This window comes from Pan paniscus, chromosome 16 (assembly GCF_029289425.2).
Source record: "Pan paniscus chromosome 16, NHGRI_mPanPan1-v2.0_pri, whole genome shotgun sequence".
NCBI lineage: Eukaryota > Metazoa > Chordata > Mammalia > Primates > Hominidae > Pan > Pan paniscus.
In genome coordinates, this window is record NC_073265.2 from 34,353,920 (window position 1) to 34,370,292 (window position 16,373).

The 16,373-nt window shown below is 51.8% G+C and overlaps 3 protein-coding genes across 12 annotated transcripts in view; 2 read left to right on the plus strand and 1 right to left on the minus strand.

Annotated features, from left to right (window-relative positions):
* Nucleotides 1–258: 258 nt before the first annotated feature.
* On the plus strand, nt 259–4,695 carry DUOXA2 (dual oxidase maturation factor 2). Its single transcript, XM_003809655.6, has 6 exons — nt 259–1,022; nt 2,071–2,128; nt 2,392–2,526; nt 2,784–2,997; nt 3,359–3,573; nt 3,992–4,695. Exons 1-6 carry the CDS (start codon nt 876–878, stop codon nt 4,183–4,185), a joined length of 963 nt encoding a protein of 320 aa, XP_003809703.1. The 5' UTR covers nt 259–875; the 3' UTR covers nt 4,186–4,695.
* Nucleotides 3,708–16,320, minus strand: DUOXA1 (dual oxidase maturation factor 1). Of its 9 annotated transcripts, none has more exons than XM_034938692.3 (8): nt 16,122–16,320; nt 15,288–15,404; nt 9,141–9,316; nt 8,459–8,516; nt 7,362–7,496; nt 6,868–7,081; nt 6,379–6,596; nt 3,708–5,639 (listed from the first exon to the last, which is right to left on the minus strand). In XM_034938692.3, exons 1-8 carry the CDS (start codon nt 16,177–16,179, stop codon nt 5,380–5,382), a joined length of 1,236 nt encoding a protein of 411 aa, XP_034794583.1. In that variant the 5' UTR covers nt 16,180–16,320; the 3' UTR covers nt 3,708–5,379. The 9 variants fall into 9 exon arrangements, with proteins under 9 accessions (XP_034794583.1, XP_008960181.1, XP_034794587.1 ...); XM_008961933.5 differs by having other exon boundaries at nt 15,730–16,187; XM_034938696.3 differs by having other exon boundaries at nt 16,093–16,184.
* DUOX1 (dual oxidase 1) overlaps nt 16,237–16,373 on the plus strand; it is a 35,615-nt gene continuing 35,478 nt past the window's right edge. For both annotated transcript variants that reach the window (XM_008961934.4, XM_034938682.3), the window contains exon 1: nt 16,237–16,368. The gene's annotated coding sequence lies outside the window, so the exon portion shown is untranslated. The remainder of the gene's footprint in view (nt 16,369–16,373) is intronic.

Genomic DNA, 16,373 nt, shown 5'->3' on the forward strand with positions numbered 1-16,373 from the left:
TGGTCAAGCCTCCCAGGGTGTGCCCAATGTCTCCAATGTTTCACCTCCACCCGCCCCCAATCCGTCAGGCTCCGCTTCTCCTCCAGGAGGCAGGGAAGGGAAAAAGGTTACTGAGCTGGGAGTGAGGGACTGCAGCACCCTTCCGCAATGAATCCCCCCTTCCCCAATAAACTCCCCTTCTGCAATGAACGCCTGTGCGTGATGGGCGAGGGCTAGGGTCAGATCCCAAACTCTGGTCTAACCTGTAGTTTAGGGTGGTGTTGGGTTCAGATGTCTTCTTTCCTCTTAAAATCTTTGCTTCTGTGCTCTACTTCTTGCCTTCACCCTCACTCTTCCAGCTCCGCCGATCCTTAGCCTCCCCGGCTGCACTCTCACCTTTCTCTCTGGGTCCTTGGTCTCGCCACTGTGCAGGTGTCGGCTCAGGACAGACCTGCGCCAGTGTGAGCATCTGGACCTAGGGCTCACCCTCCTGCTGTGGAGGTGGGGCCCTTATTTGCATAACCTCTTCCAGCTCAGACCAGCCCCTGGGCTGGGACACCCGTGTGGCACGTCGCCCACGCTGCTATAAAAGGGGTCCCGCGCGACTTCCAAACTCAGCGCGAACCCACAGAACCAGGAAAGTAACGGCTACAGACAGTGAGAAATCGTTTCGCTCGCCGGCTAGAAAAACTCTGTCGGTACCAACCCCAGAGCGTTGAGAGCAGCCCACCTCCACGCTTCCTTAACGGAGAGGTGCAGGACTCAGACTTCACCAGCCCACTCGGTCCCAGCCTTGTACGCAAAGAGACGCCGAGGACGCGCTCTCCCGCGTCCAGGCAGCCCCAGCTTGCTGGCTTGCCTGCCAGCCTGCGTGCAGCACTCGGCCGGCGTGCAGCATGACCCTGTGGAACGGCGTACTGCCTTTTTACCCCCAGCCCCGGCATGCCGCAGGCTTCAGCGTTCCACTGCTCATCGTTATTCTAGTGTTTTTGGCTCTAGCAGCAAGCTTCCTGCTCATCTTGCCGGGGATCCGTGGCCACTCGGTAAGGGTGTCCTCATAGTGCAGGTAGAGTGGGGGAAGGCTCATGGGCAGATTGTCTCCTGAGGGACCCAGGACAGGTAAGACTGTACAAGAGCCTCCATGAATAGTCGAATTGAGGCTCAGGTGGAGTGAAGTCAGGAGTCTGGTGCAGCAAGCACCCCTTTCCAAGGATAGGGAGAGCTCCCCATCCAGGATATCCTGGAGAAGGACCCCACCTGGGTCCTTGGGAAGGCTGCTGCAGAGAATGGGCGCCCAGTCCAGTAATCCTGAGGCAGAGTCTAGGCTTCATGTGCTGGAGGGCCTCCCACCTCTCCCAGGACTGAAGCTGCACTCTCATCCCATCCAGTGGGTGATGACCTTCAGGCCAAAAGGACAGATGCCAGCAGCTCAGACTACAGTGTTCCCCTTTGCACTGGGTTGAGACACATGTGTATGGGTGCCTCATCCTCAGGACTGAGACTCCCACGTTGGATTAGAAGTTGGAGCCAACTGGGTGCATTGTCTTAGACTTTCCCCCTCTCCCAGAACCTAGGTTGTGCATTTTTCAGTTCTGGGAGGACCCAGCTTTTCTGCATCTTAATCTGTGTTGCTTTCCCTGGAACTGGTGCACCTAGGAGTATCTGCATTCCCACCTCCTCCCCTCGGAGATCAGGCCCTGGGGCCTCCCTCTTCTGAGGGAGGTGACCCCTGCGTGCCTAGCACTTCTGGACTCACTGAGCCTCACCAAGCAGTGAGTGGACCAGGAGGCAGAACCAGGACCAGGCGCCAGACAGCTAGGGGAGTGAAGGTGGTGGAAGAGTGCCAGGAAGTGGGGGTGGGGGGGAGGTGCTGTTAGGGTAGATGGGAAATGGGGCTAGGGAGGTGAAAGTGCATGGTCACAAAATATCAGAAATGCCAGTAGCCCAGAGGGACTTGCAGGAAAAGCGTGCCTAACATTAGTCTCAAAGGTCTGGATGTAACTAAAGATCCAGGTGAAGTGGGGTCAAGGGTGGTCTTGGGGACTCTGGTTTGGCAGGGCTCAGGCCTGACCTGGGTGCCCATTCCTGCAGCGCTGGTTTTGGTTGGTGAGAGTTCTTCTCAGTCTGTTCATAGGCGCAGAAATTGTGGGTGAGTGTGTGGTGCAGCCCATGGGGAGAGGACGGGGTGAGGAAGGAGGTGGGCAGAGGGCACCTGGGACGATAGGGAACTGGGGTTGGTTTTCTGCTCCCTCTTCCCACTCTCCAGCTCCTTCTAGGGCCCACTTTTTGGCCCTTACCATGCAACCACATTGGACCTCTAAGTCCCCATCTCTCTGCAGTGTCCCACCTCCCATAACACTAATTCCATTTTCCCACCCTCATCCCACCCCCACCGTGTGCCTTTCCCTACAGCTGTGCACTTCAGTGCAGAATGGTTCGTGGGTAGAGTGAACACCAACACATCCTACAAAGCCTTCAGCGCAGCGCGCGTTACAGCCCGTGTCGGTCTGCTCGTGGGCCTGGAGGGCATTAATATTACACTCACAGGTGAGGGGGCTGGGGCTAAATGAACTCCTGGGGCTGGGAGATCCCAGGTTAGGTGAGTGTGTCAGGGATAGCTGGAGGGCCTCTCACATCCCACAAACTCAAATAGCTTGTGGTCCTCGTGGATTTGCGTTTTCTCCAACCACCACCGAACCCATTTCTCCCGCCGAGAGCGCCACACCCCCACTTTCCTGTCTGAATCCGCTTAGTTGCGAGGTCTCCGACCGCGGGCAGCCCCATGAGCCCGCCTCACCCCGCAGGGACCCCAGTGCATCAGCTGAACGAGACCATTGACTACAACGAGCAGTTCACCTGGCGTCTGAAAGAGAATTACGCCGCGGAGTACGCGAACGCACTGGAGAAGGGGCTGCCGGACCCAGTGCTCTACCTGGCGGAGAAGTTCACACCGAGTAGCCCTTGCGGCCTGTACCACCAGTACCACCTGGCGGGACACTACGCCTCGGCCACGCTATGGTAAGCGCTGGAGGGAAGGCTGTGTGCACGTGTGTGTGTGCCGGGAGCTGGGCCGTATGAGCGGGAGGATGCAGGCCTCGGAGGCGCTGAGCAGCTGCAGCCAGACCCGACGCGCTCGGGGTGAGCATGACAGCCTCGCGGGTTAGAAGATCCACGAGATCTGCACAGACGGAATCCGGAGAGACTCCAGCCACCGCCTGGACCTCAGGAGCCCGCTTCTCCCCCGGGGAATTCCCCTGCGCCGCTGCCATCCCAGCCCCTGGCTTTGGCGCTGGGATAGGGATAAAGAAGAGCGAGGCTGTGGGAACCCCGGTGGGCTGGGAGAAGCCCGCTCACAGAGGGTCCCCCCACTCCCCGGCAGGGTGGCGTTCTGCTTCTGGCTCCTCTCCAACGTGCTGCTCTCCACGCCGGCCCCGCTCTACGGAGGCCTAGCACTGCTGACCACCGGAGCCTTCGCGCTCTTCGGGGTCTTCGCCTTGGCCTCCATCTCCAGCGTGCCGCTCTGCCCGCTCCGCCTAGGCTCCTCCGCGCTCACCACTCAGTATGGCGCCGCCTTCTGGGTCACGCTGGCAACCGGTGAGGACCTAGAGAATGGGCCCCGGGGGCTAAGGGTGGAGACAGGATTCACACCGGGTGTGCACTTTCCAGTTTACAGAATGAATTCACATCTATTACCCTATTTGCCCCTCTCAATAGTTCGCAGAAACAGGCACTGTTATGACCATTTTACAGATGAAAAGTGGGGGGGCTCAGAAGGGTCTGGTGTCTTGCCGTGTTTCATGTAATCCAGATTAGAGGTGTGTGGGGGGCCGGGGGAGGTAACATAAGGCGTAGGCTCCAAAAGATGGAAGAAGGCCCGGGCATCACGCCTGTAATCCCAGCACTTTGGGAGGTCGAGGCAGGAAGGTCGTTTGAGGCCAGAGTTCGAGACCAGCCTGGGCAACATAGCCCTGACTCCACATGCCCTCCTTTCTTTCGATCCCCACCGCCACAGGCGTCCTGTGCCTCTTCCTCGGAGGGGCCGTGGTGAGTCTCCACTATGTTCGGCCCAGCGCTCTTCGCACCCTTCTGGACCAAAGCGCCAAGGACTGCAGCCAGGAGAGAGGGGGCTCACCTCTTATCCTCGGCGACCCACTGCACAAGCAGGCCGCTCTCCCGGACTTAAAATGTATCACCACTAACCTGTGAGGGGGACCCAATCTGGATTCCTTCCCCGCCTTGGGACATCGCAGGCCGGGAAGCAGTGCCCGCCAGGCCTGGGCCAAGAGAGCTCCAGGAAGGGCACTGAGCGCTGCTGGCGCGAGGCCTCGGACATCCGCAGGCACCAGGGAAAGTCTCCTGGGGCGAGCTGTAAATAAACTTTTTTTCTTTTGTTTTTTAAAAACTGTTTTTCCCATTAATTTTCATGGCTTCTCCGCGCCGGGGTCGCGCGTCCTCATGAGCTTCGTTGAGCTGGAGACAGCCTAGTACACTCTCCGCTGTGCTGTGAAACCTGATTCTCTGCGTCGACTCCAGAGTAATAGGGGCGCCCTCTAGTGAGGCCGGAGGGACCCTACCAGAGCTAGCATCTTTCTGAACCACCCCAGGGGGACGTTAGGTGGCAGTGATGAGGCAGGTCACCCACTCCCCGTCCTGGATGCCACTCAGCTAGCCCAGCTGAGTGGGGTGAGAAGGAATAGCGTTTTGGAGTTGATTCCCTAACTTCCCACCTGGCTTCTTGTGAGGTGGTGTTTGAGGGCCAAGGTAGGTGTCAGCAAGGCATAGAAAGATAAATCCCAAGATTCTTGGCAAGTCTTGCAATCTTATTTAGCAAATTTGGGAACTGAAGCTCAAAGAGAATGTGGCATAGTTGGTTAATGTTAGACCTAGGATGAGAAGTTTGGTTTCCCCTCCTTTCCAGTACTGTCTTTCATTGTACCAAAAGGCCACACAAGCTGGGGAAGTAAAGGAAGAACAAAAGGAACCCAGGAAAAAGGAAAACAAGAGGTGCCGAGGGATGAGAGGAAACCATAGGAGAATCATATGTAACCCCCACCCTGCCGGTGTTATGGGGGTGAAGTTAGGTTTCAGTGAATAGCATCTTGAAGAGGCAAGGCAGCACGGAAAGGCTGGGTTGCTGTGCAGATAAGCTAGCCCCTGCTTGGCCTTATCATGGCAACAGGCTTTATGGACAGGCCCAGCATCTCTTCAGTCCCTTAGGGCTTTTTGTTTTGTTTTGTTTTTTAACATCAGTATGTAGAGCCTCCTTTTTCTACTCCGTCTGTAGATTGGTGCTGGGGGTCTGGTACCAGCCACCCTGAGGGCAGTTCTGCTGGTTTTATGGGGGCGCCAATGAGGTTTGGAGCCAGACTGGAAGTCCAGGTGGCCTCCATGGGAGGAATGTTATAAAGCACAGTCAGGATCTTTGGGGTGTGCCTCCTTACAGTATGCCTTGGTGGAGGAAGCCTCTGACAGGGGAATGTCCTGGGACCCGGGACTGTCAGCCATGGACCGGTAGCGGGGGCTCAGGAGTCCACCTTCCTCAGGACTCCACTCCAGCATGGGGTCTTCATCCACACTCTGGTTGAAGAAAGCCTTCAGCCTGTGAGGCTGCATCCTGTGGGCCACCGCCATAGCCAGGCCCAGCAGCACACACAGCAGTCCTGGAGACGAGGGCAACAATTGTCCCACCTTGGTGCTAGTAACACCTGCCAAGGATATCTTCCCCTGGGAGTGTCAGAACAACTCTAAGGGAAGCCTAGAGCCCCTGCTTCAGGGCAACTTGGGCTCAGAGAGGTGACTGGCTGAGGGGCATGTGGCTGGTGTGGCTCTGTTGTCCTGAGTTTCCAGACTCCAAGCCCAGTGCTCCTTCTGTTATATCCCGGGAGAGAGAGAGAGAGAGAAAGGGGGAGAGGGAGAACTCTGAAAATGGGGAGAGAAAAGAAAAAAACCCTGGGGAAGGGCAGGGCACAGAGGAGGCATGAGGAGGCACATGAGGGAGTAGACAGCAGGACAGGAGAGGAGAATAAGACTGCAGGACAATTTAGGGATGTGTAAGGCAGGACAGGGAAGGGTTTAAGAATGGGGACCCAGAGAAGGGTATTTGGAGGAAGCAAGAGGGGACAGGGGGTTGGAAGATTTTAGAAGCAGCTGGGTGAAGAGAGTTAGGGGATGACAGAGACAGAGAAGATACAAGGGAGTGGGCATCTCTGAGGAGGGAGGGGAAGTGGCACTGGGGAGAGAAAATCAGGAGATAAGAGATACAAGAGGGTGGGACTTTAAAGAGGGCAAAGCCATCCTGGCCCCCAGGAACAGACCCTCAACTCTACCGACATGATGCCCCCAGGCCCTCCCTCCCTGGCCTTGAGCCTTCTAGTGCTTGTCTATAGGGCTGGGTCTTACCTGTGGTCAATGTGATCCAGAAGGCAGGCCCATGGTGAGTATGCAGCACAGAAGCGCCCAGGTGCAGGGGACAGGGTGAGGTGAGTGATGTGGCCATGGAGAAGAAGAGCAGAGCCAACAGCTGGAAGATGCCCGTGGCCAATAGCATGTAGCCACCATATACCAGCACAGGCATGGAGAGCATCACATTGGCCAGCAGCCAGCAGAGGAATGCCACCCTGGAGAGCCAGGACCCAGTGAGGACTGGCCCGGGTACTTCTACCTGCTGGTGAATTTGGACGGGCCCAGGCAGAGGTTCAGGGACCCAAGAGTGACCCAAAGATATGAGGTAGGGATTCCTTCCCATGGACTTCCCAAGCCAGCACCATGTGGACTGGTGCCAGGCCACCCCACCTGAGATACCCACATGAGTGGAGGAGAGATGGGTAGAAACCCTGTTCCTGAATCTAGGCTACCAGGGCCTCCACCCCGTCTCCTTCCCATCCTCACCATAGCATGGCTGAGGTGTAGTGTCCCGCCAGGCGGTACTGGCGGTATAGGCCACATGGGCTTCTTGGAGTGAACTTCTCAGCTAGGTACAACACAGGGTCTGGCAGCCCCTTCTCCAGAGCCTTTGCATACTCCTCAGCATAGTTCTCACCCAGGCGCCAGGTGAACTCCTCGTTGTAATTGATGGTCTCATTCAGCTGCTGCACGGGGGTCCCTAGGGCACAAGGCAGCTGTGCTCAGCAGGAACCCAAGGGCCAGAGTGGGGCCTAGGCAGGGACTCACCCACACTGAGCAGAGGGACAGGAAGTGGTCTCAACTGAGAGAAGGTAGCTTCCAAGGCCCTGAATTTCCCTTCCTACCATGCCTCTGACCTCCCACCTCACACATCCTCCCAGCCCCTGTGCCAGGCATCCTATAGCTCTTTGACCACACCACACATAGATCCCAAAGATAGCAGAGCCTTCCCCCCACCACAGGTAAGAGCCCTCCCTCACCTGTGAGTGTGATGTTGACTCCACCCAGCCCGACCTGCAGCCCAATATCAGCGCTGATCCACTCAGAACTGAAGGCCTTGTATGATGTGTTGGTGCTGACCTGGCCCACAGACCACTCAGAACTGAAATTCACAGCTGTGGTTGGGGAGTTGGACATATGGGAACTCAGAGATGTCTGGGCATTACTAGGTTAGAGTCAGAAGGAGAACTACAAGGGGTCCATGTCTGTTTTGGTCATAATTGGATACCCGTTAACTAGCCAGGGTCTGGCTCATGGTAAGTCTGCCAACCACATGTGTGGGATTTCCCTTGGCCACATTCTGTTTACCTCTTCCCTCCCTTTCTCCCTGCTTTAGGGAGAGTCACTCAGGGAGCTGGGAAGGAAACATGAACCAAAACCATGCCAGGCAAGGCAAACGCAGATAGCTTCAACAAAAACTTTCTTTGAGACGGAGTCTTGCTCTGTCTCCCAGGCTGGAGTGTAATGGCATGATCTTGGCTCACTGCAACCTCCGCCTCCCGGGTTCAAGCAATTCTCCTGCCTCCGCCTCCCGAGTAGCTGGGATTACAGGTGTCTGCCATCATGCCCAGCTAATTTTTGTATTTTTAGTAGAGACGGGGTTTCCCCCATGTTGGTCAGGCTGATCTCGAACTCCTGATCTCAGGTGATCTACCCGCCTCAGCCTCCCAAAGTGCTGGGATTCCAGGCATGAGCCACCGTGCCGGGCCTCACGGAGACTTTCATCTCTCCTATTTGCCTCATCACCAAACCAAAGCAAACAGCCGTTTCCCATTTCCTCCCTTCCTTTCTGGGGCCCTCTCCCCACAGACATTCATTTTGACCTCCTTTCCCCCGAATAAAAGTGTTAGGAAGGTTGAGGAGATGCATCCAGCTTGTTTTCCAGGGTGACACCTCTCCAGGCAAGGGTAAGAGTGGGGAGATAAGGCCATGGTGAGAGAAGCATATGGGCAGGGTCTGGAAGCCACCCTGAAGCAAGGGCCCACCACTGTGGGGAAACAAGGAGAGGAGAGGCAGGCTGCTGAGGGAGTTGAAGGGATGGAGGCAGCGGCCCAAGTCAGCTGCACTTCGCACTCACCCAGGATTGCAGCCCCGATGAATAAGCTGGTCACCACCCGAAGCAGCCAGAACAGCCTCTGAGTCACAAGGTAGGTGGGTTAAGTAAAGAGTGCCTTCCTTCCACATCTACCCTTCCTGTTTCCAGACTTGGGGGAGGGGCGGGAATTCTAAAGCTGAGATCACTTGGTCAATTGAAATCAGAGTGTCTGGCACATAATAAGTGCTTATGTATTTATGTATGCATTTATTTATTTATTAGAGACAGGATCTCACTCTCTTGCCCAGGCTGGAGGGCAGTGATGCGATCTTATATCACTGCAGCCACTCAAGTGATCCTTCCACCTCAGCCTCCCAAGTAGCTGGAACTACAGATGCACACCACGATGCCCAGCTAATTTTTTTTTTAAGAGATGAGGTCTATACTATAAACCCAGGCTGGCCTCGAACTCCTGGGCTCAAGCAATCCTCCCACTTCAGCCTCCCAAAGTTCTGGGATTGCAGGCATGAGCCACCATGCCCCACCAGCGCTCAATAGTGAACTGCTGAATCAATGAATGGGGAGCTTTCTGCCTGGGATCGTGGCTATCTTTTCTCCGCACTGGGGTCTCCTTCCTTAGTCTGGTTGTAGTCAGAGACTCTGAACCCCTCAGCCTGAGGCTGAGGTCTCTCTGGGCTGGGGTCTCCAGGACTGGGTTTCTCACCGTCTTTCCCCGAATGCCAGGCAGGATGACGATGAACGTGGCCAGTGCAGTCAGAAAGATCATGATGATGCTGGCCAAAGTGGTGTCCATCGGGAAGGTTGGCTTGGGGCCAGCATAGAAGGGGAATGTGTGTCCCAAAGTAGCCATCTTGGTGAGGTGGTGCAGGGGGGGCAATGCTGTACAACAACAATAGACATTTATTGCATGCCCTCAATGTACCTGGCACTGTTTTTAGTGCTGGAGATACAGCACAGAATGAGCCAGACTAGGTTCCTCTTCTCTGGAGCTCACATTTTGTGCATCATCAGACTCTGCTATTACCACCGTTCCACTGCCCCTCAGCCATCCATCTCCCCATCTTTTAGGTGCCAGAATGAGGGTCTTTGCCATCAGTCTCTGTTGCCCCATTCTCCTCTCTTAACCTCCAGGTTCCATAAGTCAGTGCTACCACCACCCTGGGGGCTTCTCTGTTTCTTCTGGGACTGTCTCAAGAAATAAAATTCTCTTCTCTCTCCTTCAGGCCCCTAGCACTGATAGATCACAGAACATAAAAGGAGCTATATTTATTATCAGGTGAAGGCATAAGGTGAAAGATGGTACAGATTACAAAAAGATTGGCTTTCTTCCTCAGTCCCCAAAGGAACAAAGGCCAGGCAGCTCCCTGCTAAGTATATAATCCAGCCACATCATCAGAGGACTGAATTCCAGACCTAGCACTGCCCACACAGGTCTGTCCAGCTTTCTCAAGCACCCTGGCTCTTGTTCTGGTAACTGCAGAACAGTTGAGCTTCACTGAGTTCACCTAAATAAGCACTGAAGGGGCACCTGCCCTCTATCAGGCAGTGCTGGGGCCAGATGTCCTTCTATTCCACACATTACCAACAATGGCCCTTCTCTTTGATTCAAATTCCCAGGCCAAGTTTCAGCTCAAACGCTAGCTGTGGTCTTCTCTGCCCATCCCCTGATCTGAGAACTTGTTTGACTCTTATTTGTTCTTTTGCAGACAGGATATTGGGAAAATGGTACCTGAACTTAACGTGTTTAGTTAAATCTCAGACAGAATGGATTGCATGACACACTACTATTTTAGCACAAATAAAGGGGAAAAAAAGTCTTGCCAATTAAACCATGGCCACCATTGCTGGTGAGATGTACCTAATTTCAGAGATGTCAGAATGTGAAAAAAAAATGCATCTTAGAGTCAATGATCCCAGTTTTCCTCATTTCATGCAGTGTGATCTGTACTGGGGTTTCAGTTTGCCCAGAAGGCTCCATAATTTAGTCTGACCACACATTGTCTTATTAAGCGTTATAATGAAAGAATAAGCTTGGGAGTCAAGTAGCTCCAAAGGGTTTGAATTCTGCTTCTGCCTCTTGCAAGTTACTTGACCTCTACAGACATCCAGTTTTATTAAAAATTTGAGATAGTAATGTCTATCTTGTAAGCATCATTGTGAGCATGAAATGAGATTGTGTATATAAAGTGCTGAGAATAGTACTGGAAACAAATAAGCTATCAAGTTGGGAAAGAGGGGGCATTTTGTTACTCCATTTATCTCTTTCTTCAATCTCTTTTTTTATTTTAAGTAAATAAAAAATGGAGTACATTTAAATTTTTTATTAAGTTCTTATGTTCCATTATTTTGTTTGTTTGTTTGTTTGAGACAGAGTCTTGCTCTGTCACCCAGGCTGGAGTGCAGTGGCACCATCTTGGTTCACTGCAACCTCTGCCTCCCAGAATCAAGCAATTCTCATGCCTCAGCCACCTGAGTAGCTGGGATTACAAATGCGGGTCATCACACCCAGCTAATTTTTAAGTTTTTTTTAGCAGAGACGGGGTTTCACCATGTTGGCCAGGCTGGTCTTGAGTTCCTGATCTCAAGCAATCCACCATCCTTGGCCTCCCAAAGTGCTGGGATTACAGGCATAAACCACCGTGCCCGGCCTCTCCAATCTTTTTTGAAGAGAACCCTGAGCTGGAATCCATTCTGGGACTAGTTTCTGTTCTTTACTAATATTGTCATATTGGACAGGTAAGCGACAACCTCTTGAGTCCTTGGTTTCTTCATCTGTAAATGGATTTCATAATCCCCAGGTCCCTTTTAGTTCTAATGCTGGGATCCTCCTAATATGCCCTAGCTCCCAGCCTTCCTCTCTCCTTCTAAGCTGGCCACATTCTTGTGTTGTCTGTGAGAGTAGCATGGTGTCAGGCAAAGAGACAGAAAGACAGACAGTTTTAACTTCTAATCCTGTCTTTTGGGCAAGTCACTTAATCCCTGAGTGTCAGTTTTAACATGAACTTTTTTGCTTTTTCTTAACTACTCAACTCTCCCATCCCTGAGGAATAGGCATCTCTCTTCTCTCCTATTCTGTGAATCCATCCTCCTGGGCTCTAGCCATTCATGCCGGCCTTCTCCACCACCTTTATCATCAGTTGTCCCCCTTCCCATCATAGCGTCCCAGCTTCTTTTTCTCTGCTGGCTCCTTCTCTCAAGGGTATACTGAAATTTTTCCCACCTTAAGAACACATAGAAAAAGAACCTTCTCCCTTGATCTTCTTGGTCCCCTCCAGCTACCATCCCATTTTACTCTATTCCTGTCACAGCCAGGCTTTTGAAAAAACAGTGTATATTGGCATTTCCATTGCCTTATCTCTTCAACCTACCACAATCTGACTTTTCCTCATCCCTGCCTTCTCCATTAGGTCACTAAGTGTTAAATCTAAAGGGCAGTTTTCACTTTTCATGCTTCTTGACCTCTCTGTGGTATTTAACACTGCAGACCATGCCCCCTTTCCTCAAACTTTACCTCCTTGCACTTCCATCACACCATGTTCTCCAGGGGCTCCTGCTTTTGGCCATCTCTTTGTGGCCCCTCTACTAGTTCTTTTTCCTCCCTGTTAAATGTTGATGCTCCCCAGGAATCTGTGGTGGCTCTCTTCTTTTAGCAGTATTCCAGATTCCCTGGGCAATCTCATCCATTCCCATGGCTGATGGTTCTCAAATGTCTTCAGGTAGTCCTCCTACCTGAGCTCCAAACTCAAAAGGGCCAACCACCCTGTGGACATTTTTCACTTGGATGTTCCCTTGATGCCTGAAATTTTAACAGCCCCTCAAATGGAATTCATTGTCTCTGCCCTGCTTTTTATTCTATTGTCTTTGTATGTTTGGCAACATCACCACTGGTCAATCAAATAAGCCAGACACCTGGACCATCTTACCTCCCAAATATTTCTTGAAACTATCCATGCATTTCCTTCTGTACTGCCTCTGCCCTAACCCAAGCTCATCCTCTCTTACCTGGTTCCAAAATAATTTTTTTTTCTAGTAAGCCAATATAATCATTTCACTTCTCTGCTCTGGCTAAAATCTCATCTTCTTACTTTCCCACATAAAGTTCTTTATAACCCGGTTCCACCTATACTGTCTCCATCTTTTGCCCAGCCTAGTCTATAGCCATACTGAATGACTGGCCTCTCCCTGAATCTGACATGCTCTTTCAAGCCTTCAGTACCTTTGGATATGCTATTTCCTCTGCCTGGAATACGCTCACTCTCTTGGCAAATGCCTTTTCACCCTTCAAGTCTCAGTTTGTGTTCCCTCCTCTGTGAAGTTTCCGCTGATGCCACTGGGCCAATGTAGAGGTTCCCACTTTGAACATTCTGATTGCATTCTGAACATACCTTCATCATAACAATGATTACATTGTACTCTAATTGTCTGAACATCTGTCTCCCAATTAGACTGTAATCTCCTTGAGGGCAGAGATTTCATCTTTCCATCTTTGCATCCCCTGCATGTAGAGTATACTAATCAGGCTCTGGATCAAATGAATAAATATGAATGAGTTCCTCTCCCCACAGGTGGCTTCTGATTTTGCACACAAGGGGGAGCTATGCTCCCTTATTGCCCTGTGCTAATAATTCAATATTAACTGAGTATCACCAATACAGAGCTAAGGACTGGGCACAAAGGGATTTGACTAACCCTGTCAACTTTTAGTAATTTCTCAAAATTTTCAGAAAGCCTCTTCCAATAGTCTCCAAGACTAACAAAGACCCAAACATGAATTTTCATGTTTAATTGAATCAGAAACATACATCTCAATCTTAGCTGAAATGAGTAACTAAGAATTCGTGAATTAAATTATTTTATAAAATATGTGATAGTGGTATTTATTTTAAAGCAGATGTTTACTGACGTAAGAATTCTTTATTTATGACATGTAGACTGAAGGTATTATATTTTTAAATAAAAGTTCATAGGAGGAAGGTCTATAAAATGTAAAATATCTTGGCTAATAAGATAGAAGATAAAGCGAGGCTAACAGCAAGAACACATGTGATACGCTGGAGTTCAAAAAGGAGTATTTTTAATATATGTGAATAAGAGATAATATAATGTATTTTGGTCAGGGTTAAATATTATTCCTGCATTTATTTTAAAGGGAGGTTATAAAAAAATTTACAAGAATGTTTCATCTCTATTAACATGTGCTTAAAAGAAACACTAACAAAAGGCTTTTCGTATTTTAAGTATAGAACAATGTTAACTTATTTCCAGTTCTCCAAAATGTCATATTTATTAAAGATGACAGAAGCAAAAAAAAGTTGGTAAATGAAATTTGCCTTTCTTAATTTCTTCTTATTCCATTTCATAACTTAGGTCTTCCTTTATTTGCATTGCCTAATTTAAAGTTAATTTTTCATGACCCTGACCCTAATTTTGTTTTCATTATTAAGCTAACAGGGCTCATGCATGAAGAGGTGGGACAGAAATGAGAAGACCCCACACCCCGCAGTCCTGCTTTTCCTACAACGCTTGTGTTTCCCTGGGGAACATCTTTCTTCCTGGCTCGTCAAGTAACATCTGACAGTAAAATTAGTTTTAATGTGAGAAAATCTCATATCAATATTAACTTGACCCACTCCTCCCCTACCTCATCACCATGACTAGGATGTATGCACAGTGTACATTGATATAAATAAGCAGACACAAGATACAGTCAAATATGCACCTACAAATTTAGATAAACAGAGACACAGACGCAAGAACCACCCAGACTGTCATTCTCAGTAATATAGACTTCATCCCAGGCCCCTGTGACAAAATTGGGATGCTTTCTCATGGGGTGGGGGGGAGTTTCCCACACTTTAGGGTCCTCCTTTCTCACCTGGCCTAGGGAGGAGGAGGCAGCATCCTCCCTTTCCAGGCTCCCTTATGTACTGAAGACTTTCCTTATGCTCAATCTTATTATAGACACAATTACCCAATCCTTACCTACCACAGGTTGAAGTGGAGTTCCTATGTGTGTATGAGAGGTGGGTAAAACATAAAGTTACAATCTTTAAGAAAATTCAGCCTAGAACAACCTCCAGCCTTCTTCATTCAAAGTTATGTGCTAACGTCCTGTGGCCTCTCTTGTAGCCTGACAGGACTTTTTTCCTGAAGTCTTCCCCCTTGCCCACCTCCCCCATCTGCTGGAAACTATAGAGTAAGGGCCACTAATTCTCCACAAGTGGGGAGTGGGTGACATGTCTGGAGTTGCCAAGACCTCTGATTGGTAATGCACAGCTACTGCAATGTGATGCTTTTTTCTCTGATTGGGGTAGACCCCATTAAACGTTTACAGCTGTGGCCAGCTAAGGGGCCCCTGTCAGGAACTCCTGTCCTAGACTTTCCTCTTCAAGGAAGGGGTCTGTGTGTACGTGTGTATCTGTGTATGAATGTATATGTGTGTTGTTGCACAAAAGTAGGAGTTAAGTGGAGAAATTGAACAAGATCTGAAAAGTGGATTGGAGGCAGGATTCCCCAGTAAGGGCTGATGTGGATAAGGAATTCAAGGGTGCAGAATCATGCAAGCCAAAGTATCCAGACTCGAGTTAAACTGGGATGGCGATTTGAAGTCTATAAACCTTGTGGCATTTATGGCCTTAAGAGGTTTTCCTTGCCTCCCCAGTTTCTTACCAAACTCTCTCTTTGAAGAACTCCCACTTGATCCGAACTTGGTCTGGATGAAAGCAGGAAGTGTAGCCCTAGGTGCCAGGGCGGGAGCAAGCACTTCAAGACCCCCTCCAAAATCACCCGGACCGCACAGATCTAAGCAGCCGCATCCCCCACCACCCACACCCGGACCACTGTTCCCTACCTTCCCCTCTTCCAAACAGTGCGTGTGTGGCAGCCTGCGCCTCTCGCCTTCCCCCGTGGAACCTCACACGAAGCGCCCCCGGGGGTGTGATTAAAGAGGGAACCAGGTCCAGACGTTCTGTGAACAAACGCGCGCCCTTACTCTCAGTGGGGCTCCCGTCCGACCCCAACTCCTCTCCTAACTCACGTAAGGACCCGGCTGTGACCGGACAAACCGGGTCTGGGGTGCTCCCAGTCACTCTTCAAGTCACTCCCAAACTTCTCAGACTGCACCCGAGGCTCTGCGGCGCCGCCTCCCTCTCCCGGCCTGGTACAGAGAAGGGCTGGGTGCGCCAGGACAGTAGTACCGGGGTCTGCCAGCTCCGCAGAGGTCCCTCCAATCCTCCCTCCTCCTCTGCGCCCCCCCACCCATGCCCAGCAATCCCAGCAGCTCCAGCGCAAACCTAGCGACGCAGTTCCGGGTCTGGCGGGGCGCGGGCGCGGCTCGCAGGGCGGTGGGACCCCCAAGACCTCACGAGGATCCCCGGAGGGAGACGTGACCCCAGGGTCTTAGAGGGGTTTAGGTCGGATGGGTGACTTGCTTTGACGCCTGGCCTGGTCTGTGGGTGGCAGGTGATCGATGGCCTTGGACTTGGAGCCCAGACCCGACGGTGTCGAGAGGATCTGAGGAGAGTCTCCCCTCCCCATACCCTCTCCGCCTCCCACCCTCTCCCCAGCCCCATGGGACTTGTGAAGGCGGACTTGCTTTTTTCGCCGTCCACACAACCGCACTAGCCGGGCCTTCGGCACCGACGGAACATCTCTACCTGCGCCCCGGGAGCCCTCGCCGTCTCACCTCGCGCGCTGCGGTCCGCTGGAAGCACCTCCGCGGCTTCCCAGGCGCCAGACTCCATCCCGCCCCACTGCGCCCCGCCCCGTGGCTGAGCCGAGCCGGGCCGTGCCGTCCCCTCCTCACCCCCAGCCCCGCCCGTCCCGGCGCAGAGCTGCAGAGGCACCGGACGAGAGAGGGCTCCGCGGGCCCAGCTGGCAGCCAGGCCGGAGACAAGTTGCAGTCCCGGGCTCTGGTGACGCCGTGGCCGCAGGTCAG

Excerpts from the sequence above, each read along its gene's own strand:
- DUOXA1 (XM_034938692.3), bottom strand. The coding sequence starts at position 16,179 with ATGGAGTCTGGCGCCTGGGAAGCCGCGGAGGTGCTTCCAGCGGACCGC. Across the intron at positions 8,517-9,140 it reads CTGGCATTCGGGGAAAGACG|AGGCTGTTCTGGCTGCTTCG; the intron begins GTGAGAAACCCA and ends CTTGTGACTCAG. Across the intron at positions 6,597-6,867 it reads TACACCTCAGCCATGCTATG|GGTGGCATTCCTCTGCTGGC; the intron begins GTGAGGATGGGA and ends CTGGCTCTCCAG.
- DUOXA2 (XM_003809655.6), top strand. The coding sequence starts at position 876 with ATGACCCTGTGGAACGGCGTACTGCCTTTTTACCCCCAGCCCCGGCAT. Across the intron at positions 2,129-2,391 it reads CATAGGCGCAGAAATTGTGG|CTGTGCACTTCAGTGCAGAA; the intron begins GTGAGTGTGTGG and ends CTTTCCCTACAG. Across the intron at positions 2,527-2,783 it reads CATTAATATTACACTCACAG|GGACCCCAGTGCATCAGCTG; the intron begins GTGAGGGGGCTG and ends CTCACCCCGCAG.